At 33.4% G+C, this 15,219-nt stretch overlaps 1 protein-coding gene across 2 annotated transcripts in view; it reads left to right on the top strand.

Moving 5' to 3' along the window:
- Positions 1–14,674, top strand: part of LOC126971427 (homeotic protein distal-less) — a 125,912-nt gene extending 111,238 nt beyond the window's left edge. Inside the window, exons 4-8 of one of the 2 annotated variants that reach the window (XM_050817747.1) lie at positions 1,860–1,989; positions 3,056–3,240; positions 4,554–4,634; positions 8,845–8,978; positions 12,793–14,674. In XM_050817747.1, the coding sequence (XP_050673704.1) occupies positions 1,860–1,989; positions 3,056–3,240; positions 4,554–4,634; positions 8,845–8,978; positions 12,793–12,811 (549 nt within the window). In that variant the 3' untranslated portion in view covers positions 12,812–14,674. Of the gene's footprint in view, positions 1–1,859; positions 1,990–3,055; positions 3,241–4,553; positions 4,635–8,844; positions 8,979–11,269 lie in introns of both variants that reach the window. The other variant, XM_050817746.1, reaches the window with a different exon arrangement.
- Positions 14,675–15,219: the final 545 nt, after the last annotated feature.

The following is a 15,219-nucleotide window of genomic DNA, read 5'->3' as shown; positions in this document are numbered from 1 at the left end:
AATAAAGTATAGTATAATTAAGATTTTAAAAACTATGAAAAGGCTCTCATTTTTATTTCAATCAGAGTACAACTTGAGATTTAAAAGAATCGTCCAAACTTTAAGTTCATAAAACACAATTAAAATCAAGAATGTCGCTAAAATTTCAATCACGTTTGTTAATAAGGAGTTTATTACAAAATGGCCTGACACCTGATTAAATGAACGCACCGAGGCGCTTAATTAACACAATAATGTTTAAAAACTCGATACTTTGATGCTTTAAGTTTCGGAAAGTGGTTCCTGTACTTCCTTATATGTTACGAAGCTTAAAACAGTCAGCCCGTGTTTGTTTTATCTTATTATTGCCGCAAGAGGTTAAGGTATCTTTTGGCTTGAAGGTCGACAAGTGAAATTATTGAGTTAATAAATATTATCATATAGCGTCTGAAGATGACGAGTTTTTACGATTATCATTGCGGATCAACCTAATGTTATAATAAACCGATTGGTCACAATAATTCAACTTTTAAATTTAATTCACCTTTATGATTCCCCTACATGAGGAATTATTTATTCTTATTGAATATTCATCTCAATTTCAATCAATCTCACTTAAAACCACTGGTATAGTAATTAATAAGAATATTATTGATCATACAATCGACATAAAGGATGCACATCACTAGGGTAGGAGTAATTCATAACACGCACCCTTAAACCCCGCCCTCTAATCTATATTATCTATACAGTTCGCATGCGTACTAGGGATGTCTCCGACATGATAAGCTATATACCTGCAATAGAAAGTTAATATGGAATGAAATATGTGGATATTAGAATGTGGGTGTTATAGTGATGGACGACAATGATATTGTATTCAAATGATTAAAAACACAATTATTGTTGAGTTACTTGTTTGGTTTTTTTTACAACATAAGCAGCTTTATGATGGTTAAAATAATTTAACTGACGTTTCAAGACTTTCTTACGAGACTATATAAGTATTTTTAACTTTGACTTTATTTTTATTTTTATCAATCCGATGCATTGATGTCAGAGATTTGTCAGAGATGATTGTGCACTTATAAAAATATAGTCGTGTTCGTGAACAAATTTGATGATTTCTTCGATATGCGAGCTGGTAACTTGAAGCTAAGTGACCACTTTCGCCCATGCCCTCATGCAAGAACAGAAGTGTTAGTAGAAATATCCTGTTTTTTATTCCTGCATTTTATTGTATTCCTCTTTATATTAACTGGATGGATTTAAGCAGCATTCAAAATCAAAAAGAGGCGCTGATTTCGAAGTTTATTTAATAATTGCTGACTATTAAATCTAAGTTCTAAGACTCTAAGTCCTAAAATATCTATAACTCAAAATCTCAACCCTCCACAAACCAAAATAATAAGTTATTTCAAGGAAGCTATTGTAATACATGTTTTACCCCCAAAAATAAACTCGATAAACTTTACAAACCATTGCAAACATTCTACAATATGTATGTAATATATAATATTTTTATCGATCTCATTGAAAATCAATTCCGTTTGGTGTCGATATTCTTGGCGCGTGGGTCCCAATGGCACAAAAAAGTGCCAATGCGTCTCATAGGGCCATCCAAGTGCTGGCGAAATTTTTAACAACCAATAATTGCTTACCCATGCGGATATTCTGTCAGTCTTGGTACAAATGATAGTATCGGACGAGACGAGCAGGACTTTAAGCTGATGATTGATACGCCCTGCCAATAACAATGCAGTGCCGCTCAGGATTCTTGAAATAAAAACATAAATTCGGTGTGGCTGATAATTCTACTCAGGTATAATCGATATTTATAAGCATTATATTGTACTAATTTAAATTTCTGGTTTCAACAGGTCAAGATATGGTTTCAAAATCGTCGCAGCAAGTACAAAAAGATGATGAAGGCAGCTCAGGTTGGAGCGCCGCCTCCTGGACTAGGTCTGCCGCCAGGAAGTCCACCCAACAACAACCAGATGCTACACGGTATGTATTTATAGCAACTTATATACAACTCTCTCATAGCAACTTTCATGCAAGTTCCTATTGTTTTCTCTTATGCCAATAAGGGACGAGACGAGCAGGACGTTTAGCTGATGGTAATTGATACAGCCTGCCCATTTCAATGCAGTGCCGCTCAGGATTCTTGGAAAACCCAAAAATTCTGAGCGGCACTACAATTGCGCTCGTCACCTTGAGACAAGAATTTAAGTATCATTTGCCCAGTAATTTCACTAGCTACGGCACCCTTCAGATCGAAACACAATAATGCTTACACATTACTGCTCCACGTCCGAAAAAGGCGCTATTGTGGTGCCCATAATCTAGCCGGCATCCTGTGCAAAGGAGCCTCCCACTGGTAAAATTCCTTGAACTCATAAACCCTGTTCAGTGAATTCCAGGTCTGATCGGGGAATATACGTTCAGATCTACTTTTCCAACATTCCATTTAAAATTTTCCTCTTTATATTTATATAGTCGATATACTTTATGCTTCATCTTCTCGGTAAATTGACTTCGATCTTCTGTGACAACTGGGCTAAAAGTACGTATTTATTAAGAAATAATTAAATGCCTAAATTTATAATAAATATGCGTTTGTAAATTATACATAGATCTTTTGGAACAATCCTAAACCGATTTTATTTCAACCAGATTTTAACAATAATTTAATTTAAATTTTCTGTGTTCGTTTGGGTTTGATTACATTTAGACATAGGCTGAGATCCACAGATCAAACTAAGACTTTTTACAGACTTTACTCACGTAGAACTTGGCTCAGTATGATAGAACGAATACTTGATTTTTGCATTGGTTTTAATTTGAGCTCTGCATAATATCAGTTATCAAATGACTATAAAAACGAAATTAAAGATTATACCAAACTTACACTCAACTATGTTATATACGTGAGTAAAGTCTGATCAAAGACTAAGTACGCTCTATAGATCCTTAGCCTTAGATCTGGCCCGTTAGATGGTAGATTGAGTTCCAAGAATATACCTATTATTTCATTTTATAAAACTTAATGTAATAAATATTTGTTTGTTAGGTGGTGGCAGTTCTAGCGGGTCCCAACATTCTCCATCCGGGTACCAGGGCGGTCCCACACAAGCCCACAGTCCCACGCCGAGTTCCACGCCAGTTTCAGAGCTGTCTCCTGGACTATCTCCTACGGGGACACCCTGGGATGTAAAGCAGCCGCCACAACAGTCGTGGGACGTAAAGGTTGGATATGTAAGCGATTTTTTATTACCATGTTATACTATCAATAAGACCTTAGGAATAGCCTTATAGCCTAACTCAACCTGACATTGACTGAATTGTGGTGACCTTTCCACAAACGCCACAATATTATCAATGGAATAGAAATAATGATATTTTTTATGGAAGAGTAGAACAAAGGAGGGTACCTGATCGGATCTACTGATGCTAAGTAATCACCGCCTCCCACTATCACTTGCCACACCAGAGGAATCACAGGAGGTACAGGTGAAGGTGTACACGGTATCTTTGAAGGTACCCATATCGTATCGTCCTGGAAACACAGCACAAAGAAGGTCATTCCACAGCTTTGAGTACCCCGAAGGAAGTTCTTGTAAAACCGCACTGTAGACGAACGCCTGTGGTAGGGATGAAATCCTAATTTGTGGCGTTTCGAAGTTGGAATACGGCGGTAAGAATCAGGTCAAAAAGCTCTTTGATGATTGAGTGTTTCTCAATGCAAGTGATCTACCCGTTCACATAGTACCTACTGGTTCACCGAATTATAATATTTAGTGGAATATAATTTTATCTTTTATCCCGCTGAGTTCCTTGGGCCGCATCTTCTAAGGCCTGAGGTATATCTCCAATAGGTGATAGGCATATTCAAAAAAGAAAACAACATAAATTTTTTATTTTAAACAGAATATGAAATCACTTATTGAACGTCAAAAACTTCCACCCATTCGAAAAATTGCCTTAGACCTGAGAAAAACGGGCGCAAGAAACTCTTTATACCCAAACTCCGCATAGCCTATAAATATGGGTGTCAGCTACAACTATATATTTCCATCTCATAGGCCTCCCAATGCCACATAGAGGGGAAGAACCTTAAATATTATAGATGAGATATTTAACTGAAAGAAGACTTTATTTAAATTTAAACATATCCTGCAGCTTTATCATACAGATCGAAATATTTCATCATAAGGAAAAAATATATATACCCAATATATATATTTTTATGGAATGGTGGTAAATGATCACCGCCGCCCTCATTCTCTTGCAGCACCAGAGGATTCACAGGAGCGTTACCGGCCCTTAAGGCAGTTGTACGCGCTTTTTTTGTAGGTACTAGGATGTCGTATCGTCCCGGTAACAACTGGGATTCGGCGGCAGGAATCAGGTGAAATATATAAACAACCTTGAATCAGGATTAAATATTAACATAATGTCATGCAAACTCCTGTACTTACCGGGTTTAGAACCATCTTGCTTAACAGTTCACTAACCACTTACCGATTACTGGTAGCGAGAAATAATTAATTTAAGTGTATTTGTTATAGCCGACGGCAGGAAGGTCACCGGATGGTGGATCTTGTGACGTGAAGCCCCATCAACAGTCATGGGATCCCAGAGTAGGATATGTGAGTATTTTTTAATCTACATCCTATCATTACTCACACGGTCGGTTTGCGTATTGCAATGCCCATGCCACGAAACGCCACTTTGTGGAATTTGCACTAGGTTTTTTATGACAATAAGGGACGAGACGAGCTGGACATTACAATGCTGTGCCGCTCAGGATTCTTGAAACACCCAAAAATTCTGAGTGGCACTACAACTGCACCGTCACCTCGACATGAGGCGTTAAGTCTCATTTGCCCAGTAATTTCACTACTTACGGCGACCTTCAGACCAAAACACAATAATGCTTGCCGCCTGTGTACCGCTGCCGTATGCGTGAGAGAGAGAGAAGCCAGACAGACTGGCGCCGTAACGCGTTACGTTACGTAGCAGTTTACAGTCTAATAAGAAGTTATTAGTTCAATTAAAGTATGTATGAAGATGTAAAGATTAGACATATCATCATTTGGCAGTCTGTTACTGTACTTGATATGTTTTGATATATTGACAATAATCCATCGGCCTTACAAAATAAACTTGGTATAAAGTTATACCTGAGAATAAACCAAGAATATGCAAAAAGTTTACAAATAGATATTATTGGTTATGATTGGTTTATTCGGACGTATTACGTTTCCCGCGTTTATATACAAGGCTGCTTTACAATTAGTAAACTTCAGAATTATCATTGTATTGACAGTGTTATCAGTTATATAGTCAACATTTTGAATATTTAAAGACATAAAAAGGCATAAAAGGCATTTATTTTCTCAAAATTGATTCCTTCAGAACTATTTTTGATGTAATTTCTAATAACTACTAGATACTACTACCGCTTCGGAAACAAATGGCGCTCTGAGAGAGAAGAAGTGGCGCAAGAAACTCTCCCAGCATTCTTTTTTTTACAACATTATTGTACAGTCATTTGTATCGCTATAAAATTATCACAATCCAGTCCCAGGCTGTCCGATCATTTAGATATTCAGCAGTGGAGTAATAGGATTTATGACAGAGCCATTTTTTTATAAAACATTTAAATTTATTTATAGATAATGCCTGAACAGTGGCTGGGACTTTATTATAGAAGTGTATACATTTACCCTTCTTCTTATTCTTGGATTATTCTTAGGTATTAACTTACCACCAAGTTTATTTTTAAGGCCGAATGTGTATATATAGAAACAAAACGTAAGTTTTTCATTGAATTGTAACGAAAGGTTTTAATAAAATATGTCGTTTAACATTTATGCGTTTGAAAAATGAAAAAAGCCATAAAAAGCGCTCTAACAGTTACAATGTAGAACAATTGACCTTTTTATAAAGGGCTTACAGTGTTACCTAGAACTCTTGAGTTTACTAGGTATTAGGAGGCCTTTGAATTATTTACTTCTTGCTGTTAACTGGAATAGTGTCCACAAATACACCGTGCATGTATAATAATAATAATATGACACACTTTTCACATAAATTATCTTGCCCCAAGTTAATCATATACAGGTTGTCCCAAAGTTATGGGACATGAAGGGAAAGTACCTTAAATATCGAAGATAGGCTATTTTACTGAAAGAAGACCTTATGTTATTTTTAAAAGTTAGTAATTCTGCATTCAAAGATTTTCTACAAATTACTTGCCTCGTCTGGGAATCGCACCGACTTAAATGTAAAAAAAAACACCCCTACTCTTATGATGATCATAAATAAACATAAAGTCTTCTTTCAGTAAAATAGCCTATCTTCGATATTTAAGGTAGGTACTTTCCCTTCATCTCCCATAACTTTGGGACAACCTGTATATAGCCTGTGTTATGGGTTACAAGATAATGGTATATTTAGTACAATATACTTACTTAAATATACATAAATTCATATAAACATGCATAAATACATTTAAACATCCATGACTCGGAAACAAACATCCATATTCATCATATAAATGCTTGCACCTACCGGGATTCGAACCCGGGAGCTCTAGCTTATTAGGTAGGATCTAAATCTTATTAGTTTGGAAAATTACTAGAGAGTTAGATATTATATAATCTACTAGCTGACCCGACAGAGGTTGTTCTGTATTTAATAAATAAAATAATGTTTTTTTATGAATTTGTCAATAACATATCATAAAATCGAGAATTGCTTCGTAAAAATGCACCCTGTTGTTGTAATAAAATTGTTTTACAGCTAAACTGTCAAACCGTTGCGTCAATAAATTCGACGGGGTACGCATCAAAAGAAAAATAAATTTGTTGTTTTTATTTAATTCCGAGCATTTGCCTATTTATTCACCTTTTAAACCTTCCCTGTACTTCCACAAATAATTCAAGACTAAAATTAGCCAAATCGGTCCAGCCTTTCTCGAGTTTTAGCGAGACTAACGAACAGCAATTCATTTTTATATGTATAGATAGATTACATTAGTTCTAAATATAGAATTACTACTTATAATAACTACATTTTGTTAGTATGTACCACGTGGTTCAAGTTCTACACTTATAAAATATACAGTTATTAATAATAATAATATAATTAAAGTTTACAATAATTCGATATTTAGGGGAGAAAGTATCATTTGCTTATAAGTTGCTGAATTCTACTAGGTTTAGTTAAAAACATGTCAATATCGGGGTAGGCCGTGAAGCAGTAATGTGTAGACATTACTGTTTCGGTCTGAAGGGCCCCGTAGCTAGTGAAATTACTGAAATCAAATGAGACTTGACAACTTGTCTCAAGGTGGCGAGCGCTGTTGTAGTACCGCTCAATTTTGGATTTTTCAGCAATCCTGAGCGGCACTGCATTGTAATGGGCAGGGCGTATCAATAAACAACAGCTGAACGTCCTGCTCGTCTAAAAAAAAGCATTTATAAGTTCATTCAATTCACAATCATAACAAAGCTTCTTATATCATAAAAAAATATTAATTAATTTTGTACGCCATAGGATAATAAATAGGAATATGTAATGCATATTACATTACCAAAATTAATTAAATGGGAACTCACTATTACAACAAAAACAAGATGGCCGACTATCGTGCATCCATTTCTATACAATCAACGTTTAAGGAGTGTCAACCGCGCCTATTTTGTGGACAAACACTCTGTTTTATTAACTCTAGATAAATTGAAGTAACAACAGCCAATTGGGTTTTAATATTTTGATGGAAACACAGCCTTCCCTAAAATTTATGTGTTGGAATAAAGATTATTTTTTACTGGTTTAGCACAGATTCGTTCATTCATATTAATTTTTTCGCCTTTAAATAGGGTAAGAATTTGGTCTTACAATAGCTTAAAGTATCTCCTATTTAGCCATTACAAATAGCATGCAAACTTGGTCTTTGTCAAAACTTTATTACAATATAAATTACTTCTTCAATATTTATAAACAGAGCAAAAAACATTTTAACTGTTGCTTCTCAATATCATTTTGATAATGTTATGTATATACATAGACACATTAGTGGTAAAAACCATAATGTTAACACAACACGAGGAACAGACATAAACTTATAATGCCTACTACTCGGCTAAGTTGAGTAAGTAAGTCTTTTGTGGGGCGATTTATATGCTTTTCTTACAAACAAATGTATTACGAAATTCAAAAGAATTGTTGAAAAACATTTGTGTGGTAAAGGTTACTATGTATAACATAAATGATTTTCTTAATGATACCACACTGGGAATGGAGCGAACGTCCTTAAACTATATATATTTAATTATTAATTTTAACGAATTGTCTTGTTCTTGCGCCTTGTCTTGTCTGAGCCATACGTTTCCGAATGTGTAGTTTTTGACGTTCAATAAAAGATTTTATAATTATCCTATTTTTAATAAAATATTTGGATTTAAATTTTTACTATCTAACCAGCATAATATGTATAATAAGCATCCGGTATATACATATATACCTTTCATCAACATCATCATCTCAGCTGGAAGATGTCCACTGCTCGACAATGAACTCCCCCAAAGATCTCCACGACGATTGGTCCAACGCTGTCCTCATCCAAGGTATTCTCTTGATCTTGATTTTGACCGGATCGTCAGTCCATCTTGTGGGGGTCCAGCACTGTGTCTTCCGATACGTGGTCAACATTCGAGGACTTTACTGCCCTAACGGCCATCTGTCCGTCGAGCTATGTGCCCTGCCCACTGCCACTTCAGTTTCGCAACCATCTTTATTTGATTATATTATATAAACCTTTATTAAATTGAAATGTTTGTTTTCCTGTAGGGGGCGCCGCCTGGACCCTGGGACATGAAAGGTGCACACGCCCACCCCCTCCATCAGGGGCCGCCGCAACCCCACCCACCCTACGTGCCGCAGTACTCCTGGTACCAGACGGAAACCAACCCTGGACTACTAACGTAAGTATATCTAAAGATCAATCGATATATTTCCTCTTACTACGGATAGTTGCATCTTTATTTGGCAGATTTTCTGTAACATCTATCGTCTCATATATTCGAAAAGAGATATTTTTTAAGGTTGGGTTGCATCAACTAACTTTAGCAATAACAAACATGTTAGAGTACCTTTTAAGCAAAAAACGAGTTGCATCATTTGACAATTTTTAGATGACGTTATAACTTTAGCTGATAACCGTAACCGTCCAATCTTCGCCGGTTAAAGCTATTGTTAATGTTAAATAGCTAAATAGCGACTTGTCAAAAGTTTCAAATAAATATTCGATACTGAGTTGATATTTCACTGTTTAACTTTAACTATGCTAACAGTAACACAAACCGTGTTACTTAACCGTTAAATGTGACTTAAGCCTTAACTATAACAGCTTATAATATGATGCAACCCCGCCCAACTTAAAAAATTCACTAATACCATATCTTAGTTCTAACTCTATAATCAATAAAAAATATCTTATATTAGCGACCTACAATAAAAATGTTTTTATTTTTTTTTATGAAAATAAGGGACGAGACGAGCAGAACCTTCAGCTGAAGGTAATTGAAAAGCCCTGCCCATTCCATACAGTGCTGCTCAGGATTCTTAAAAAACCCCATAAATTCTTAGCGGCACTACAATTGCGCTCGTTACCTTGAGACATAAGATGTTAAATCTCATTTTTTTTAAACACTTCAATCTCATATTTGAAAGCAGTAGATAAATTGTTTCCCGTTGGCATTCTGCATATATTATGTCAAGTTTTATAAAAAAAAAAAGTTTAGAAATAAAAATGGGGATTATACTTCGACGTAAGAAAATTCTAAAGTTTCACCTGTATATTCCTTCTCCTTGGATCTATCGACAAATATTAATTAATGTACTATTTCAAATTAAGTAAAATCCTTTGCACTAGATGATTATGGGTACCACAACAGTGCCTTTTTCTGCCGTAAAGCTGTAATGTGTCAACATTGCTGTGTTTCGGCCTGAAGGGCCGTAGCTTGTGAAATTACAGGGCAAATGAGACTTAACATCTTATGTCTCAAGGTGACGAGCGCAATCGCAGTGCCGCTCAGAATTTTTGGGTTTTTCAAGAATCCTGAACGGCACTGCATTGTAATGGGCATTAATTACCATCAGCTGAACTTCCTGCTCGTCTAGCCCCTTATGAAAAAAAAAATCCGAATGCCCTGTGAATAGCAATAAGTATGCATGTTGCTGTCTCTTTTCGATCTTACCACTAACATCTATCAATAATTTGTTGTTAAATTGGCTTGTTTTGATTTTGAACAAATTACAAATGAAAGCAAAAGTATAATATAAGGATTGAGTGGCTATACGTTTGAATATATTATTTGATTTACTGCTACAGTTAATATTACTGACTTAGTGCACTTTCGAAAAATGATCTTTTAATTTTTATCTACAGTAAAAACCTCAACCTTTGAGTAAACGAATAATCGATAATAAGACTGTTAAATACGGAAGAAAAATATTAAGTACCTATTTTTAATTTATCATATAGAAACTTTTTACAGAAAACAATGTAATCGTGCTACTTTTTATTGCTTTTGGTCAAAGAACTCAATGTTTATTTGTGTTTCTGTATTGTTTTTCTTATTTGAGCATCTTAAGAAAACTTATTGAATTTGGCTTTATTTTTCCGGAATCCATAATTATCCAAATATTGTGAGTTTGTATTGGGTTGTGTTTAATGTAAATTCCTCTACGATTTGTCTGAGTCTGAGATCTATAGAGCTTACTTAGATTTTGCTCAGACTTTACTTACGTAAAGCTGATTGTAAACTTAGCTTTGATTTCGTTTTTATAGTCATTTGACAGCTGAAAGTCGAGTTCGCGTTGTATCACACTCAGTATAGTTTTACATAAGTATAATCTAAGCAAAGTCTCAGATAGTCTCTCTAGACTAGAAGTCTCTCTTAGACCCTAGTCTATACATCTCAGCCTGACACTCAAATCTCGTGCCAGATATCGGTGAGTCAAATTCCCGTGATATACCTCATGTAAAAGCAAAACACTTGTCATTATTAAAAGCTAAAGACATATCTTAACGGAACACACACGTAAACTCGTATTAATTGGATACTGAGCACGTTATAAAGCTGGATTCAAGTTTGTACTCCTCGAATAATGGAAAAATAAGAGTTTTTACTGTATTTAAAAATTTATTTTGTGCTCCATAAAGTAAGCGACTATGTACTTTCTTTTAACATCATATAAATACTTTTTACAGTGAAAACGGGTTAGCTCTCTTTCACCGGATGGGCTTAAGAAGTCAGTTCTTAGGACCGAACGAACAGAATTATGATAGCTGAAATTTTATATAGATAAATCATTGTATATATGTGTATAATGTAAATTAGAACGTTATTATGAACAGAATAAAGTTTTATATAGATTGCAGCGGCGACATTCGTAATTCCGAAAATGGCCTTGGTGTATCACAAATAATTCTTACCAATTTTGTAAAATTGTAAAGATTTTTTGTTTGAATATAGAAGTATAGTTTGTGAGTACGCTCGGAATTGTTTAATTTAATAAAGGTGTAAGAGCCTGCAGCTAGTAGAAGGTTAGAACGCGGCGTGTTTTTCAAGGCGTTTAAACTTACAAGATAATAATATATATAGATTTGTAAGGTCGTATATTTTTAATTTAATCTCATCTCGTATATGAATCTTAAAACACCAGCTTCAATATGAGATGTTTACCTTTATAAAGATTCTTCAAAATTTATCCGCGAGAACTCTTACACGTCGGTAATTCACGTCTGAAAGATAAGTTATATATGGTTAATACTGCACTTCGCTTATAAAACTTCATTAATTGTTGACATTTCTTCATTTATACCATTAATTTATGACTAAACCGTGTTAAAAAGTCGCACGTTCTAAACATTAACAGGGTATAAACTATGCACTATTTTTGAATCCGTTCTGTTTAGTGACTGCATCTGCATGCATTTACATGACCGGTTTGTAATAACGAATGCACAAAATAGAATGTTTTACTGCATGTTACAATGGCATATAATAACATTGATATTTAGAAGTTTATAAAGGAATGAACTTGGAGTGTTCTTGTCTGTTGCATTATCTGTAAGTCAGTTATGGCTTCGTTAAGTTTTATAGTCACAAATGTGAGGATCTTCTGTCCCGGAAACTTTTATGTGCGAGTTTTTATGATTCATGAAGCTATGACTTCTGATATGCATTGCATAATAAAAACTTTTGAACATAAAGTTGTCGAAGAAAAGGGCTACTAAGTAGCAAAGAGTACTTTTCTATTATCGTTTTTTAATTTAGGAAATCTTTAAATTTTATTTTGTTTTCTTCTATTAATAGATACTTTTTATATATTTTTTTATTTTGTCACGTTTAAATGGGATTAAATGGTAGATCCATCCATTTATGATGAATGTCTGAATTTAAAAAACAATCTTTAATTAATGTAAATGGTGTAAATCGTATTAGTTGATTAAATAAATTTAACTTAATCATTTATCAGCCTTCTGTTTAAAAATTTGTGACTATAATTTATTACATCAAAATATGAGACACCTTGAATTATAAGCCTGAAAACTTGAGAATCAATACTGTGATAACTTTTTGTCGATGGACAAACAAACCACCCCTTTCATTTTATTAAAATTTTCGATAACGAATCATAATACTATGGTATTTACTTTTAACATTTGACGTTTAATATTGACGTAAATCTTAAAACAGATTATTAATCTCGATAATTATTTGTCAACAGGGTATGGCCTGCTGTTTAACATCGTTGGGTAAAAGAATATAAAAATTTCGAGGATATAATAACTCCCCCCGTTTGGAAATGCACAACCAACTGTTGTAAATTTTATAGTTACTATCTAGAATAATTTGTTGTCTGTTTAGCTATGGTGGATTATGCCACAGACATATTTCTGCGTTCGTGTCTTGAAGAAAGGTTATATTATATGCCATTGTAATTTCAATTGTATAGTTTTAGGCGTGCAATATTGTAAATATGGATTCAAATTGACATAATTTTAAACTTTTGTATGTTTACATTTTAGTAATATAATGCTACGGTGATTTGTTTTGATTGAATTTTTTATTAAAAGTTCTTCGGAGAACGATTAGTGTCCATTTATTACACAGATTTATGAAAACTTAGGAGTATGAACACAAACATATGTTCTATGTTCTATCTAAACTTTGAAATATCCTTCTGTTGATTTTCTATTGAATTCCTAAATACAATTAGTAAATGAGAAACACTTGAAATAAATTTGTGTAAAAAATGCGTAAAATATTATAATTTTGAAGTACATTTTAATACTGTATCATATTATAGTGAATTTATGTTAAATGTTAACCTTATAATAATATTAATTTAAGCTTTAAACCACTTTTATTTATTTAGTAAATGAAATGAGAACACAAACCATCTGTTGTGATAAATATTTTTAAGTGTTTTTATGTAAAATTGTATTTTAGGTGCGTCAAAGCTGTTATCCTCATTTGGCCATAATAATATTGAATAAAAGTTTACTTGTTATGGATACCTACTCTAATTGGAGATAAGCATCAATAGTTTACTGTTTAATTCCCCGAATTGTAGGTAAAAGAGATTAAAAGGCTATTTATTGGCACTAAATCCAATAATTGTATTACAGCTAATTGGTTTTTGTGCGAATTCAAAACTAATGCTTTAAAAACGGATACCTCAAATGCTTGCAATATACAATTTAATAATTATCAATTTTTAATAACTTTTTTTTCATAGTGTAACAAGCATCACGAACCGAATATTTAAACAATTTCATTTTGAAGATGAGATCTTTTAAGACTCCATATTTTAATGATCGTGCAGTATTTTACTGCCATAATTGTTTTCGCGGTACATGTAAGTATCTGTTAAACTATTGAAAAAAGAATAACAGCTTTGTCGTATCTTATTTATGATACTGTGCAAAATTGTGTTCCGAACAAGTATATTTTATTGGAATGAATGTACTTTTATATTTTAACTGTTGTAATACTGAGGTGAGTTCTATTTTGTCTGTAGAGGCTTGCGTTTCTCTTTCTGTTTATCAACATTCTGTAAACATGTTTGTATGAATATGAAATTTCATATATAAATGATATTATCAATCAATCTATTAGAAAATAATTAAGGTTTTCGGAAATATTCTAAGACATAATTGACAAAACTGCTACGAGTTTAATCAGCGTTTTTTACACCGGTGTGGCAAAACACTAATATCATCAGATTCCTACGTAAGAATATTTATAGTTATCGCTAACGTGATTAAAGATTCTTTATCCTACTTTATACAGGAATAAAAAATATATATACGAACATGTTATTTGAACAGGCAATTTCGTAGCAAACCAACTAATATAAAAAGAAATTTGTTACGTTTATTTACCTATTATTATTTATCAAAATAAATAATAAAATAGAATTTTCCTCAGCGTGGTGTTACGGGATGACCTTGTAAATAGTTTTTTTTTTTTGTAAAATATAGAAATTATTATAAATATAGATAGAATAATTACTTACTAAAGTGTATTATAATAAGGAAAATGGAATAAGAAAAAAGTGAATTAATAATTTCTTTTGTCAAAATAAAATTGGAAAAATATTATTACTTTTGTTTTTTTATTTTTCTCTGTTGTCCCTATGTGTCAAGAGACAACTTAGTCTCCTGACACACCTCACAGATTTTTGTTTTTTTAGAAGAGCGCACAAGTTATCTGATGTTAATTTATCACCAGTGCCTACATTCTCCCGCAACTTAATTGACTTTCAATTAACAGACTCACAATCGCGCTCAAAAATTGTACTAACAACGCCAACAACGCGTCTATTATGCAAGATTTTTCATTCAGTTGTGTTTCTACCACGCTTTGAATACAACGCCACGCAAAGACAAAGTGTTCAGTGAAAAACTGTTCACAAATGATGGAGTACCGTATTTCAGGTGTGTGCTCCTTTAAATTGTGTGACTGACTTGATGATTTTAATAATTTTATTATATAATTACATTTTAATTGCCAAAACAAAATGTTCTTGCCTTGAGTTCGCGTCCGAGTATTAAGTTGATGAGCGTATGCAATAAGACTTTGAACATTACTGCCTGGAAATAAGGTGGTAATTTGAATGAATGTTTTAATATTATCTGTATAAGTCAAT

This window comes from Leptidea sinapis, chromosome 23, assembly GCF_905404315.1.
Source record: "Leptidea sinapis chromosome 23, ilLepSina1.1, whole genome shotgun sequence".
Classification (NCBI taxonomy): domain Eukaryota; kingdom Metazoa; phylum Arthropoda; class Insecta; order Lepidoptera; family Pieridae; genus Leptidea; species Leptidea sinapis.
Note: the sequence above shows the minus strand (reverse complement) of the source record. Positions and strands in the feature narration are given on the sequence as shown.